Source organism: Xiphophorus maculatus, chromosome 4 (genome assembly GCF_002775205.1).
Source record: "Xiphophorus maculatus strain JP 163 A chromosome 4, X_maculatus-5.0-male, whole genome shotgun sequence".
Lineage (NCBI taxonomy): Eukaryota > Metazoa > Chordata > Actinopteri > Cyprinodontiformes > Poeciliidae > Xiphophorus > Xiphophorus maculatus.
In genome coordinates, this window is record NC_036446.1 from 23,966,606 (window position 1) to 23,981,868 (window position 15,263).

Here is a 15,263-nt window from a genome sequence, read left to right on the forward strand (position 1 = left end):
TGACCAGACGGGTTCCATAAAAAGCAGCAACATTACAGATATTGTGTCATTAATTAGCAGTAGAATCGTTTATTTAAGTTTCCTGTCAGTTAAGCTAGAATATTTATTGTACCTAAGACAAATGTCAATAATATGATATTACTAACTCAAGACGAAATTAACTGGAACTAAATCATAAATTAGGTCAAAGTCAAATCAAAATGTGGTCATTAGGTTCATGTTGAAAAGTTACGAGGTTACACGAACGCACCACAACACTCCATGTTTTGCATTCAACTTTGACCTTTAAATCAGCTGTTGGGGGATTTCCATCCTAAATTACCGACTCAAATAATCCTGTTGATACCGGTATGGTAATTTATATTTTACAATACCAAGAAAACTTCTCTGTTCGCATAATATAGATCGCATGTTTGAAAGAAACAAATCTGGTGTAGATATTTGAAATACTTGTGACATATGAGCAGTGTGAGTTGCATCTATTTTTGTCACAGCCTCAGCTTTAGGGATTGGACCCCTCACAAAGTTTGCTTGTCGGACACAAAAACAACCCCGGATCAGTTATTCAGAGAAGATTATTTTAGTGAATTACTGAGTTAATTCTTTTATTAATTGCTCCACATAACTCCCAGTTTAATTTATTTATCAGAAGCAAGTCACTAAAACACAATTACAGATTTTTAAATTCTTATTTATTTCTATGTACACATTTTTATAGACCTACGCGCTTATGTAATTTAGAAAAGAATGATCTGAAGGAATCTATTCTTCAACCTGTGTATGTTGCAGACCCCTGTCCACTGTGCACAGTCAGTGCTCTCATGGACTTGAATGACATCAGAGGGGGCAGGCTGGATGTGATCTCAGAAGAGAGCGAGCAGCAGGACTTCAGCAGAGAATCGAGCACCATGGAGGCATACACTGTTGTTCCAGAGCCTGCAGGAAGGACCTTCCAGAGGTTTTCAGTTAACACCAACGAGTCGTTGCGGTTCGAACCCTGTGAAGACAGCTGTCCGTCCCCCACTGGGGCAGAAGATGGACGTGATGATGTGTTTGAGAAGGGAGAATGTGAGGTGAGGGGCACTAACACCACAACAGCATGCCATTTGTTAATTCATTCTTAAATTTGTTGGGGTTTCATTTGCCTTTAAACCAGTTTTTCACAAATAATTCACAAAAAAAAAATTAAATTAGAAAAGTGTTGGACCCTGAGTCTCATCTGCTTTCAGGGTGAGATCACCTCCACCAGGAATCAGTTGCTGGGGAAGGTCGCTGAGATGGAGAACTTTGCTGGTCATTTGGAGGAAATCTTTCTCACTGTGGAGGTAAATCTATATTTCTGTGTGAACGTTTTATGCAACAAACATCTCGAATGATTTAAAACAAAAACAAATTAGGGGAGTGAAAGCTTCATATGTTATTTCAATCCACACAGGTTTCAAATAGCATATGCTGTTGAAATATACACATTACCCTTTTGTTATTATTGGGTTTGACTTTCCTTGGCAAGTCGCAAGTTAAAATGGGTTGGTAAGGAAAATGACATGGTGTGATCTAAATTTCATTTCTAGACATTTAATTTGACTCACAATTTAAATACATTATTTCTGTTTGATTTGCTACAACACAACTATTTGATTGTTGTCCAGTTTTGACATTTTAGTTTGTGAATTAACCACAGGTTACTTCCACTGCTTTCTTGATCTCCGGGCCTTCCTAGATCATAAGTTTTCACCTGAACCTGATTCAATGCAATGGAATTCCTATCTTAGTTTTTTACTTATCTTAGTTTTAGTTATCTTAGTTTTCTGTAATCTCAGTGTTATAGATTTTGAAGTAGGTGTTACTTAAGTTATTGCAACTGGCTAAAAATCTGCAAAATTACCCTTTACGTTTCTGACAAATTAGAATCCAGTTTCTGCATTGCACTGTTTCACGGTTCACCTTACATTAGGTAAAAGTTTTGCACTTAAATGTGATGAAAATCTGCCAGGGAGCAATTTAAATATTCTAGACTACCTTGGAATCTGAAATGGCACATTTCTTGAAGCCCTGGTCCATTCTCAGTGCATGTAGCAGGAGAACTGAACATGCAGATCAATGCTTCAGTCTCAAACTGCATCGGATCGCCTGAATGTTGGTCCAGGAGAACTTCGGCCGCCAGGAGCAGCACTTGGAGCAGCACTACAACGACGTGCTGCAGACGTTGTCCCAGCGCTATGACGACAGGGAGACAGGACTGCAGGAGGAGAAGAAGGGTAAGTTGGAGTCCCTGTACAACCAGCTGGTGGCCTGTGGGCAGGCGCTGGACACCTCGAAGGAGCTCATCGAGACCGCCCAGGAGGTTTACCGCTGCCAGGACAAGAGGCTTTTCCTAAAGGTAACTCAACTTGGTTTAGTTAGAGATTTTTTTTTCCATACACAAAATAAAACACATCAGTCATGATATTTCAAAACGTAAATGTAAAAAAAAAAAACAATCCTGTTTGATAGATTCCTTTTGACTTTTGTTGACAGACAGTTATGCCCGTTGTTAAAAGGTAACCATGAAGCTGCTCTGTGTGTGCATGTTGTGACACTAGCAGGGACTGCAGAGTGATTTGGGAGGACCTAACATTGATAGCACATAGCCAACATATAAACTCTTGGTAACATAAATGTTGCTTTATTTAAATGTTCATGCTAAGGTGTGATCCAGATGGCATGGCACTTGAGTATTCATCTTTGTTTTAAATCTTGTAATTTACCAGAATGACCTGTATGCTTAACTAGAGTCGAGGAGTTTGCCAAGGAGGACGTCGACCTCTCGCTGTCGACGAGTCTGGAATTCATTACGCCGCTGGCCGATCTGTCAGATGTGAAAACCATGATGGACTCCATCAATATTGTGCCAGGTCTGAATCATAAACGAATCACCTATTGAAGTAAATCACAAGGATATCGGAATAATGCACAACATAGAAAACTCTGTGATACAGAGATTGCCCAGACATTATACACATTCCACCAAAGATGCCCGTAGCTCCAGCATAAAAATTATGCGTACCGATTGAAATATAGTCTTCCTTAGCAACAAGCCTGTACGAATTCTCTGATTGGATACTTGAACTTTCTTCTTGGCAAAAGTGGTACTGCTCATTTAAATTAATGTAAAGTTTACTAGATGAAGCTATTTTAACATGTTCTTTGGTTGTTGCCTCGATAACAAGAGTGGACTGGTTGTGTATTTGCGTCATACAAACAGCTCCGTCTGCCCCAGTGATCAACCCGCAGTTGCCCAACTCGGCCACCCAGACCTCCCTGCATGTGTGCTGGAGCTTATTCTCCGACGACACGGTGGAGTACTATGAGCTTTACTACCGACCGGTGCTGGAGGACACGCCCGCAGACGGTACCTGTGCACCGCAGGGTATGGCAAGCTTTCACTGGCTTTCACACTACCATTACAAATATAGTGTTGTAGAATTGTTGTTTTTTTATATATATATTTCAGCAACAGTCCAACTAAATGGATGTGTTTTTTTTTTGTTGTTGCTGTTGTTTTTTCAGAAAGCAAGGTAAAAGTGAAGGAGACCCATTGCACTGTGACAGAACTGCTCCCCAATGCTCAATATGAGCTTTGGGTGACGGCTACCAACACAACAGGCATCAGCCCAGCGAGTGAGAAGGCCTTGTACATGACAGGTAATTTAGTGCCACAGTGTCCTCACAACACTATAGGTGCACTGAAAATCATTCACCCGCCACTGCAAATTAGATTTATTGTCAAATTAAACAAAACTGTAATGTCATGTGCTATTACAAGTGGTTTCTTCGAATTACATAGAAAATGACACTTTCAATGAAAACTGCAGTCTCCAAATTACTCAACCAGTTCATGAAGAGAATATTTAGCACTTAGTAGAGCAGCCTTTTGCTTTTCTGGCCTGCTGCAAATGGGATATATAGCCAGGCACCAGCTTCTGGCAGCATCCTTGAGGACTCTATGCCTGCTGCTCATACACAAGGGCCTCCAATTCACTATTATTTCTGGATTTGTGTGCTGTTCCCGCCTTTTTCAAATCCCCAACTAATGAGAGTTCAAGTCAGTCACCATTGATTTGCATTCTAATATTTACCAGGACATGCTCTGAAACCAAGTCATAGTGGAGCAGGAGCTTCTTAAAAAAAAGGGACGTGAAATTGCAAATTCAAATTGATATTTGATTTATATAACATTTTTATAACAACTGAAGGTAACATAGTTACTTCATGGTGCTATAAATGGCACTATGTGTCTGGAGAATCCATAATAGCACCCCTTAAACTTTTCAAGAGGATAATCTCTTCTCTGAATTTCTTGAACTTAGTCATATTCCTAACACTCAGTGAGATGTTGCCATGAACAAAGTGTTCAGTCTCACAAACCCAATCCAAGTAATACTGGAAAAAACCTCTGATTGTTGACATCAGTTGTGCCTGAGATCACATCTAGTTTTCCAATGTGTGCTCTGATAAAGAATTATATTCAGTTGGTTGAATAATTTCGAGGATTTCTTAGACTTTAAAAGCAAGATTGTTGCATTTGGATACTAGCTTGTTTTTTTTTTTTTTTGCTATAACTTCAGTTGCAAGTATTCAAGAGGCTTGACACTATAAATGAAAGCCCAAATCGTGTTTCCGTAGTGCCGTCGCCTCCTGTGATCAAGCAGAGGGAGTGCAGCAGCTGCCCAGAAGCTGCTCTGATCCGATGGGAGTCAGGGAACACCAACCCTGTAGACTCCTATACCGTGGAGCTCAGTGAGACCGGAACTGTTGGCACAGAGAACAGCATTACTGAGTAAGAACCGAGCTATTAATGCCCACCTCAATCTTTCTCAATGATTATGTAATGATTTCTTAAGAAAAATAGAAAGAAATGTTTAAGGTGTCAGAGATTTGCAACATACTGCTCCCTAAGGTATTAGCACTCTTCATCTGCTTTGGTAGACACAAGGCTTGTTGTTGCATCATCTTCATATAGAGCCAGGGTTGTGCAGGCCTGGGATTTTTCCAGGTCCCTAGGTTATAGAGCTGCTGAATCAAGACGTTCTCTGTCCTAGAAAATCTATTCTTAGCTTCAGCTCCTGCAGCAGTGTTTGCCTCAGCTGGAAGTGTGTCCTCACACTTAGTCATTTCTTATTTTTCATCAGCTTGCTGCAAAATACAAACTATTTAAAGCTCCACATTACAACTCTGAATTTACTTATTTGGTATTTTACAAAGGATGAGGTATAATAAATTTTACCTGGCTGCAAAGAACAACTACTCGAAAAGTGACCTTTGATTTGAACTTGATTTAAGAAAGAAAAATTAGATTTTTTTTTTTTCCTTCATGTGTTGTGTCTAGGTCCATAGTGGCCGTGCCCACCTGTCAGTGTCTGATCCAGCTGCAGGCAGGGCGGCAATACCTCATCTCTGTAAGAGCTGTCAACATTGGAGGTCCAAGTGACAGGAGTGATGCTATAACCATCTCCACAACTGGTAAAAACAGAAAACAACCTCGCTTGCTGGAAATCTTTGAGTGGTTTTGACTAGTAGAGGACACAATATTCTGAGCTATTAATTTATTAATCAAGTTGCTATGTTAGGTTACATCTCAGTCTAGCACTCCATGAAATGAAACTCTATTGGATGCACAGTGCTAAAACAAGGAATTTTAAAATGGATCCGTTAGAAAACACAGTGGGTTATAATGGCCTTGTTTGGAAAAGGAGCCTCAAGTGTGTAGATATCCTAACAAGAAATTCCTTGTGTTATTATGTGATGACTGAACAGGCACCTTCTTCTACCTTCTGGAGGACACCGCTCATCCCTGTCTCTCCATGTCAGAAGACGGCTTCACTATATTCTATGGAGATGAGGAGTTGCCCATAACGGCAATGGCTTTTGAGGACAACACTTTCACAAGGTGAAGTGTCCAACAGTTGCTTGTGCGACAAAGCGTCATTGAAACATCCAGTGGTACCTTTAATTTTACGTATGTATGTGTGTGTGCTTGTGTACAGATGTGTAGCCATTTTGGGGGATCTGATTCCAGTGCGAGGCAGGCATTACTGGGAAGTCGAGGTGGACGATGAGACGGAGTTTCGTGTCGGAGTTGCGTACGAAGACACAGAGAGGGACGCATACCTCGGGGCCAATGGTAGCTCCTGGTGTATGAGACACATTCGCACCCCGTCCAGGTAAACGGTGCACAACTCCAGTCTGTCACGTTATATCCACTGGAAAATTAGGTCACCCATTGCATTTTGTTTAAACCAAGAAATGCTCTTAGTTTGATGCTAGTTTTCTGAATTGCTGTTTGGCTTAGGTCAAACATTTCCTTTGTTCTGGTGTCCAAATAATTACATTTAGACTCATTTGCATAAGTCCTGGTCTTTGTCCTCTCTGACAAACACTAGGTTAGCCCTCATGTTTTTCTCAAGAGCTGGGTTTCCTCCTTGAACGTATCATAAAAGTTAAATCCATAACAGTAGCAGGAACTTTCTGTAGATCATTTAAAAATGCTGAGTCATGATATTCATCATGTGCTTCTGAACTGACTAACTTGTGTGATTTTTATCCATTTAAGTGAGACTAAAAGTATTTTGGTCAGTTTTTGTTTTATTGTCAAATTTATTTCTCTTCCATAGAGTTTTATAGGGCATTATATGTTTTCACCACTGTGGATACCAGCTGCTTTAGTGGAATGTTTAAGTGTAAAACCATTTAATAGTCTGCTCAGGAATTTATTCCTTACTTTTATCTGGGCTCTTAATTTGCAACCTGATCAATTGTTGAAGCATGGCAATTTTCCAACTGCAGCACAAGCAGAGGGAAATTAAACTGGCTCTCATTTTAACAGTACAAAAGCTCAAGCAGATTTGTTTTCATCCACTATCAGAATTAACGTGCTGATCCTCCACAGGACTATTACTGCAGATCCTGGAAACTGGGCCAGGACTGTATTTTTAGCATTTAAAATTCCCTTTCCGAAGCAAAATACAAAAATGTGCATCAGCCCTGTGAAAGCCTGAGCTCAAAGGAACTACCATGAAATACCTCGTCTTGTGTTTCTATAGCAACTGTATTTATTACAAGTCAGGCCGTTTGTCACATTTATCGAGTCATTCATATCATACAAGCTTCAAATGCGATTCTCCATTGTGGGCAGGTTGTTCATTCTGCCTACGCAAACTTTTAAGTCACATTTCTTATTTTCTTTCATCTGCAGCCATTTGGATATCAGTTGCTGGCTCAGTCTTGTGCTTTCCCAGAGCAGGCGGCCAGCCACATGAGAGAAAACAGAACTTTTCCTTCTAATATCGCATTGTCCTCTTTACTTTTAGACATAAGTATGAGTTCCTGCATAATGGCTGGAGTCCAGACTTGAGGATTACAGTGCATCCAGTGCGTATTGGAGTGGCTCTCGACTACGACAGGGGGACTCTGAGCTTCTTCAATGCTAATATGGAGCAACATCTGCATACCTTCCACTGTCACTTTCACAATTATGTCCACCCGTGTTTCAGCCTGGACAACCCAGGAGCACTTACTGTACATAATGGCATACAAGCTCCTGACTACACCTTCATCTGACAGGAAGTCGGTGTTAACGAGGTCATAAACGGAACTAATAATTAACCTCAGTTTGCATTATAGTGACATTAAATGTTACAAATAAAATCATTTACAGTATGAATGTTCAGACAGAAATGCGTCAATAAAAACAATGTACTTTCTGAAGTTGTTTTATTATAGTATTCCATGGGAACAGGCATACACCATTTTCCAAGACAAGAAAAAGGTTTCACTGAAGTTTATATGTATTTAAACAATCTGCGATTGCAGCAAGGCCAGATGTCAAAGCTCAAAATCTGACTTTCTTAAAAATTGGAGGGGGAAAAACAAAAGAAGAAAGTTTCTCTTTATTATACAGCTGTATTCACATCCTAGAGAAGTCCACCCTGTGTACCTCCATACTTTGAGATGTGTGTAATGACTGGGATTTAATGCCATTTGTTCTGTGTTAAAAGTTGATGAGGGCAACATTTAGTCAGATTAAAGTGAAAAAAAGTTCAACTTTTTTCAAAAGCCCAAGATGACATTTGACTACAAGCAAATATCAACCTCGTTGTTAGCTTCTGTATTTACATCAGCTAAAAAAGTATTTTAGATTAAAAGATATATCCAAACAAGTTTAATCTTACTTGTGCAAGAGCATCTAGAGACACAGACAACAAAAACCTAAACATGGATGGACAAAGGAAATAAGAACCTCTGTTTAGATTAGCAAAGTGCAATAATTTGGGAATTTACACACTGTAATCTATATACCGCATACTGTATGTTATTGTTTTAAACCCATCAGGTTTATTTGTATGTACGGAAAGTTTTACCTGAATTTTGGCAAGAGCCAAAACATAGTGAAAACCTGTCCTTTTTGGAAGGATAGAAAGATAAACCAAAGAGGGAAACAAAGGAGGTAAAATGTATAAAAATGCTGGTATGGTCATTTCAGGGCAGACTTCTCCTTTCATTGTGTCGATATGGTGAGAGTTAAAACTTTTGGTCTGTAAAAATCTCAGGGACAGTGGGGGATGACAGACGTTATAGGTTTTCTGTCTTACTGCTGTGTGTCCTCTCATCCTCTTCATCTGAGGAATCTCCGCCGTAGGGCACGAGCCCAGAAGTATCAACGCTCACTTTAGTCTTCTTCACCGACACCTCTTCGTCAACACCTGCAATTACAAAAAAAATGGAGAAAAAGAGAGAGAAAAAAGGAAAGGTGGGAGACATTGGAGAGAAACAGGGGAGGAGTGGGGTGAGCAGAGAGAGAGAGAGAGAGAGAACAAAAACAAATGGAAACCCAGTGAGGAGCCCCACAAAAGGCGTGGTTTTTGAGTTGGTTTGATCCAGAGCCGGGGGCGGGAGGGAGGGAAGATATCAAAATCAAACGGCAGCACAGCACACATCCATTACAGGCACGTCCGGGGGACACATGTTGAGAGAGAGAACAAGGGAAAGACAAAAAACATATACAAGAAGAGCACGTTAGTGAGTTCCAGCAGTGGTGCGGTTCAAGCAGGTCTCCACTCCTCCCCCATTGATCCATGGGGGGAGATGCTACGACATGCAATACAGAACTCCACAGAAGTAAACGTCTGAGCTTTCAGGCTCTCTGAGTATGTTGGAAGAGAAGAAGTGCATACCCGTAGACGTGGGGGCGGACAGGGGCGGGCTGGCCGGGGCTTCTGGCGTGGCGTCCCTCTGCCTCTTGCGCGTAACGGGGGGAGGAGCCACAAATGGCGATGGCGGTGGAGGTGGAGGCATCAATATCCTGAAGAGATACAAATGTCAACATTGTCCCAAAATCAACTTGAAGGAAATCTGAGAGAAAATTTGTAAAAATCCAACCTTTCTACAACTTTCTCCTCTCCAACGCTGGATGAAGGAAGGGTGGATTCCAGGTGAGCAGGACCCTCTGGAGAGCAGCTGGCAGGCTACAGAGGAAATCAGGCATCACTTTAGAAAATTTAACTCATCATGAAAAGATTTGAAAGATTGAAATGATCTATATGCATTATTTTTCAGTGATTCCTACAAAAATGGGCTCATTTTTAAATGTATGAATTAAAACGGGCCACCCTCGCACTCAGTGTTTGATAAAAACGTTGGCAAGAATTTGCAAAGTGGCCCTTACATTTTACACAAATATTTGTGAATATTTATTGTAATTATGATCCAAACAACAATAATAAAAAAATAAAATCACTATTTTGTTTGTTTATGAAGCAATAATTGCAAAGAGTAACAAATATTGTTCCAAATCAAAACTTACCTATGATCAATTATTCTACTTCACTCATGTTTATGGGGTTTGCAAACAGAGTATGTTATCTGGAATGGCTGATATTTTAATAGTATACCAAGAGAGAGGTGTGACGTTCAAAAGGTATGAAAAAACAACAAAAAAATGTTTTATGAGCGACTATGTAACATCATCAAGTGAAACGGCATTGAGTTTCCAGATGCGAAGCTTCAGAAATCCTCATGAAACCCAAACTGATCCAAAACTTGAGCACAACCAGAGTGAGCTTTAACCAATATGCGCTCCAGCTAACCTGCTCATCCTTAGCCCCCTCCTGGAAGTGATCTTTGGGACTTCCTGAGTCAGGGGGGGTGTTTAAAGATCCTCCAGGCTCCACTGTCTCACTGCTGCCCGGATCCTTAAGTAGAGCACAACCAACATATGTGCACTGCTGTGTGTGTTCAAAGCCTTGTAACACACACAGCCTGCAACCCCTCACAGCCACAGATTGAGTCAGCTTAATGTTTTTATACATTTTGTTTTATTCAGATGAAGTGCATTTCGATCTGAAACTAGAATCTCATTTTGAGTAATTAAAATAGATTCGTGACAGAAAGTGATATACAGGGTGTCACGGGTCAATTTCTCTTAATTTTGATGATTATTGATTACAGCCAATAAAATTAAAATGTCTATATCAGCAAATAAATACCCTTACCAATATATATATCTTTAGATACAGGATGTAAAGTTATTACCATATCATACCCTACACATTCGTAGGAAAGACTGCTGCTCATTGCTCCAGAAGTTGCACAATCAACATAGAATACTACAAAAAGGGCCACCTTCATTTAGGGTGAAGTACATGGAGATACTTTTGAGTAGGCCAACATACCTGCTATCAAAATCTATTTTAACTGATTGCAATTTACAGAGAAAATTGATTACAGCCTACAGTTGAAGCCTGTAATCTTCAACATTAACAGAAATAAAGGCTTGGAATACAAACACCGGATGTAATTAATCTATATTATGTGGAAGTTGCGCTTTTTGAACTGAATTACTGAACTAAAATTAATAATAAACGTTCTAATTTTCTGCAATGCAAATGTGTAGATGTGTAGGGATCTGGTAAAACATACAGAAGAAAACTGATGTGACCGAAACATAAACACTGAAAAAATCTCGACATAAAGATATCAATGTGTGGCAGTCACCTGGACAAGAAAGGGATGTGGTTTCCTAGGACACACTGGATACTGAATCATTGCCTGAGAAGATGGAGATGGGGTTGTCGACAGGTTAGATTGACTTGGGGGGCCATTTGCATTACTCCAGTAACCACCGGCTCCTGGATACGCTGCATAGCCGCCAGCATACCCATTTGCTGGGTAGTTATACCAGGACCCCTGGCTAGAGTAACTGCTATTAGTTGGAAATCCATGTGCTGCGTATGCTGAAATGAAATTGTAGAATGTTAATTTTGAAATAAATGGAGTATGGCTTACCAACTCAACTTATTGCTCAACCACTAATGATGCCAAGGGAATATTCTCTAATCACAAGAACAATGCAGCCAACCAGTATCTGATACTGGATAAACTTGTTGGAATTTGTCCAGTAGCAGTAATAATAATACTTACGCTGCGTTGCGCCTGTGGTTGTGTACACTGACACCATTTGGGCATGTTCAGCTCTCACCTAATGAATAAAGATGAAAAATAAAAATAACTCATGAATGACAAGTTTCATAGAGACAGTACTAATTTGTTGTCAGTAATGAGTCTGTGGGTAGGTGCAGAGCACACAAGATCTAAGACTCGAGATCAGGCGGTTCACACTACCACATTGATTTTGGAGGTGGGTATCAGTGGAAACTATACGCTTCAGTAGTTTCACCTTCTTATACCTCCGAATATATTCTCCAACTCAGGTGAAACTTTTCTACATGGTGACATCATGAACTTACAGTTTCAAGCAGACTCTCTGTGAGTTTCTTAGCTGACTCTAATCCAGCTGCATTCGGGTGGCTGCGACACACAAAAGAGCTTTGTTGGACTAGAACGAAGCAGACTCAATAAGGGACTCGCAGACAGCAAAACAAAAGACATTTTGTCACTTCTGTGCAAGCAGGAGCATTAGCTGCTCATTATTTAACTGAAACCAGACAACGTTGATTACAATTTGTTTCATTTAAAGAGGGAAATCCTTCACACTACACCTAAAAGGTTTATGGGAAGGTCTAAAACAGTGAACATACCTGATGTAGACATAAAGAGGCTCAAAAGACTCTCGTTTGGATGCCTGTTCGATGTAACCGGAACCCTTCCCCCTGAGGAAGACTCGAGCCCCCGTCTCAGTCTGGATGTGACTCAGGTACGAACCGGATGGACCCTCGACCTTTTCCTTCACGTTGAATGAGGGTAACGCTTGGTCCAGGCCCACAAAGATTTTAGTGTGCACAAAACTCTGGGGAACAAGAAAAATAATAAACGGTGTCAATAATTATTTCCAGTTACATTAGCTAAATATTTTTTTCCTAGAGGAAAAAGAGGTTTTGTAAGCAAATGCAGCTATCCAAGGTTTTTCACTCCAAACCAAGGATATTCTCTCTGCTAGTTGATTTTGGAGGCGAGTTTCAGTGAAGGCAACAAACTCCATTTGCCTCACTTTCTTTACCTCCGTTAAAAGGCCTGCTTGATTCTATAAAAAATTAGCTAGAAATACATCTTGCACTTATTGCCATAAGTGCAATAATGGCTTTTGATTATCATTTTATATTTCTTTCTTTTTCACTGGTCTAAAAGATGCTTTATTTTAACAGAAATATCCCTGTTGTTGTGATCTGTGTATGTTCCATCGACATAACAGCTGTTATGTAATTTTCCCCATGTGAAAACATAAAAAACACAAGTGAGAGTGTGTTAACTCTGGGTATTTAACCAAAGGGAAGCCTTATTGTTTGAACCACAACAAAAACTATGAGGTTTACCCACCCCTGTATGAGGAGCTGCTGGGCGATGTCCCTGGCCCGGCACACAGTTTGCGTTGGGCAAACGTGGCACAGGAGTGGGAATGACCGGCCGAGGTGGCTGAGGGTAAAGAGTGAGTGGTGGGATCACAGGAACCTGCTGTCCTCCGGATGCTGCTGAGGCTCTTATCACATCTTCAGAAATTATCTCCTTTATTCTCATCACAGCTTCTGATATCCCAAAGCAAAAAGAAAAAAAACGTGAGAGATGGGGAAAAAAAAAAAAACTGACAGATGCATTATGAATCTTTCAAACACAATATCAAATTTGCTCGTTGAATGAAAGAAATAATAATAATCTTACTTACTATTGACTTGCTCTTGTGTTTTTCCCTGAACATGTAAATACAAAGGTCTTTGTCTGAAAGAAATCAGATCACAAATGTTAGGGAAACATTTGCACTAAACATCACTTTCCCCATAAGTCTAATGTGCACAAAAAGGTTTTTCACTGAAACATAAAAAAATTAAACATTTCTGCACTTCCACTTGACATCTAGTAAGACGTTATTACAAAAGTTTTGGAGATGTATTGCATACAAATCTCAATTGTTTGAAAAAAAAAAGACTGCATGACACAAACTATGACAATACAGTAAAGTTAAAGTTCAAATACAGCATATATTTCCTATATTTTCAGATGCATGAATCAAATTATTAATATCCCAGGTGTTATTTCTTGTTTCACTCTTTCAAAACTTCCACTCTGCATAACAAAACTATTATCCCATCACAAATTCTGTCTTTTCTTTTTTTTTTTAAAGAAATCATTAAAAGTGTCAGACGTCTGAAGAACTGGTCATGGAAAATAAAACATTAAATTCCCTGTGCAACATACCCTCCCGCTCCTTTTTCAATTTCAGGCATGTAAAGACCTTTAGTTGAGACTACGGCTCCACTAAATAACCTGATCTGAAAAACAGAAGAAGAAATTAAATGTTACCAAAAAAAAAAAAAGTTTGTTTTTTGTGTTTAATGCCAGTTTTCCACTTACCTCCTCTTGTGTTTTTCCTTTAGTAAGAAGTTCTCTGCAGTTTAGTGGTACGTCATTTATGTCGACCTCTGTGACCACCATTTCTTCTACAGGGGTTGGTACAGGGATACTTGGGGGTTTCTTAATAAAACAAAGTAAAGTATTAGTATTGCAAGAACAGAAAAAGACTTCCTTCCAGATTTTCTTTTTTTTATTATTTAAACTATGCACCTTTGGAAGTAATGGTGGAGGAGTTAAAAGTTTTCCCTTTGCCATCAACATGGCATTTATTTTAGCAGCCATGGCTGCTGCTTTCTCAACTCCCCCTGTTGGTGTTTCTTCTGCCGCCACGGGGAGCGTGGCATTGCCAATACTCTTCTGTTGCTGCACATCCACACTCTTTTTAGGTTGTGCTGGTTGATCCCAGCGACTTGTTAGGCAGCTGAAAAACGTACAGACACACACACAAAAAAGTGCAACAGTCAAATGAAGATACTTTATAAAACGGAGAGTTAAGCTCACGTTAATGTGAGCTTAACTCCTTTCTCCTCTCTCTAATGTACTACTATTTTTACATTAAGACAGTTTATAATATTTGACCAAATGTGCATCTCTGAGCAATAAATAATATTCGTACCTTCCGAAATATCAAGAACACAAACAAGCAATTTAGCATTCCACAGACGCTGAAGCTAACGCTGAGTTAGCTAACACCAATTTGCGATTCTAGTTTAAACTGTATAAACCACCAATAGACTAACAATAAATTTATATAGTAGCAAGTGGAATTAATCCTAACACACTGGTTCTAAGCGTAAGATTTCAGTGAAAATAAATTGTACAGATACGCCCTGAGCTAACTTTTACTACTAGGCCAAGAAGCTATTAGGTGGCTAGCGCAGCAGCTAGCGTTAGCATAGCAGGACATGGCTAACGCGGCCTCGGCTTGTGAGCTCGCTCTTCGAGTTATCTCCAAAATAAGGTAATACTCACGGCGTTTGTCCCGTCATTCCCGAAGACATAGCACGACCCCGGAAAACACAAATGTTTTTAAAACGTCTCTAATATGGATTGTGTTGAACGACCGCAGCCATCAGTCCGATGTCGCCGACTGTTTGCTCTGACGACTTTGTCGCAAAGTCTGATCTGACGGAAGTTGGGCTGTTTTAATGTTACGTAACGTCAGTCTGGAACAATCCAGCGGCGCGCTGACAGGCAGAACTGTACGGGGCCCAAATGTGACACCGCGAACCCACCTGTGCCAAGGTTAAACTTATTCTGCCTTTCACAGTAAAACTTGTTTATACGGCTTAGGTCATTGCAAAGAAAAGAAATCTGATAAAAAGCACATATTTATTTATTTAAGATCATATTTTCTATTGAAAGCAACGTTTTGTTTTTCTGTAGCTACTGTTGAAAAATACCACCTCTTTTAAATCTCTTTT

The 15,263-nt window shown here is 39.9% G+C and overlaps 2 protein-coding genes across 2 annotated transcripts; one reads left to right on the top strand and one right to left on the bottom strand.

Annotated features, from left to right (window-relative positions):
* The first annotated feature begins 270 nt into the window (after positions 1-270).
* fsd2 (fibronectin type III and SPRY domain containing 2) lies at positions 271-7,742 on the top strand. Its single transcript, XM_014469026.2, has 13 exons — positions 271-348; positions 790-1,073; positions 1,230-1,325; positions 2,147-2,380; positions 2,518-2,540; positions 2,773-2,894; positions 3,245-3,409; positions 3,550-3,684; positions 4,666-4,819; positions 5,369-5,502; positions 5,797-5,929; positions 6,027-6,203; positions 7,350-7,742. The coding sequence occupies exons 2-13, from the start codon at positions 822-824 to the stop codon at positions 7,597-7,599; spliced, it is 1,875 nt and encodes a 624-aa protein (XP_014324512.1). The 5' UTR covers positions 271-348; positions 790-821; the 3' UTR covers positions 7,600-7,742.
* Positions 7,736-14,974, bottom strand: LOC102228031 (protein BLOM7-like). Its single transcript, XM_014469016.2, has 14 exons — positions 14,812-14,974; positions 14,050-14,260; positions 13,840-13,959; positions 13,684-13,757; positions 13,154-13,206; positions 12,811-13,016; positions 12,075-12,283; positions 11,784-11,844; positions 11,458-11,515; positions 11,032-11,270; positions 10,125-10,229; positions 9,418-9,503; positions 9,213-9,340; positions 7,736-8,741 (listed from the first exon to the last, which is right to left on the bottom strand). The coding sequence occupies exons 1-14, from the start codon at positions 14,838-14,840 to the stop codon at positions 8,611-8,613; spliced, it is 1,710 nt and encodes a 569-aa protein (XP_014324502.1). The 5' UTR covers positions 14,841-14,974; the 3' UTR covers positions 7,736-8,610.
* Positions 14,975-15,263: the final 289 nt, after the last annotated feature.

Excerpts from the sequence above, each read along its gene's own strand:
- fsd2 (XM_014469026.2), top strand. The coding sequence starts at position 822 with ATGGACTTGAATGACATCAGAGGGGGCAGGCTGGATGTGATCTCAGAA. Across the intron at positions 2,381-2,517 it reads ACAAGAGGCTTTTCCTAAAG|ACAGTTATGCCCGTTGTTAA; the intron begins GTAACTCAACTT and ends TTTTGTTGACAG. Across the intron at positions 2,541-2,772 it reads GTTATGCCCGTTGTTAAAAG|AGTCGAGGAGTTTGCCAAGG; the intron begins GTAACCATGAAG and ends ATGCTTAACTAG.
- LOC102228031 (XM_014469016.2), bottom strand. The coding sequence starts at position 14,840 with ATGTCTTCGGGAATGACGGGACAAACGCC. Across the intron at positions 9,504-10,124 it reads AGGGGGCTAAGGATGAGCAG|CCTGCCAGCTGCTCTCCAGA; the intron begins GTTAGCTGGAGC and ends TTTCCTCTGTAG. Across the intron at positions 8,742-9,212 it reads GTCCGCCCCCACGTCTACGG|GTGTTGACGAAGAGGTGTCG; the intron begins GTATGCACTTCT and ends TTGTAATTGCAG.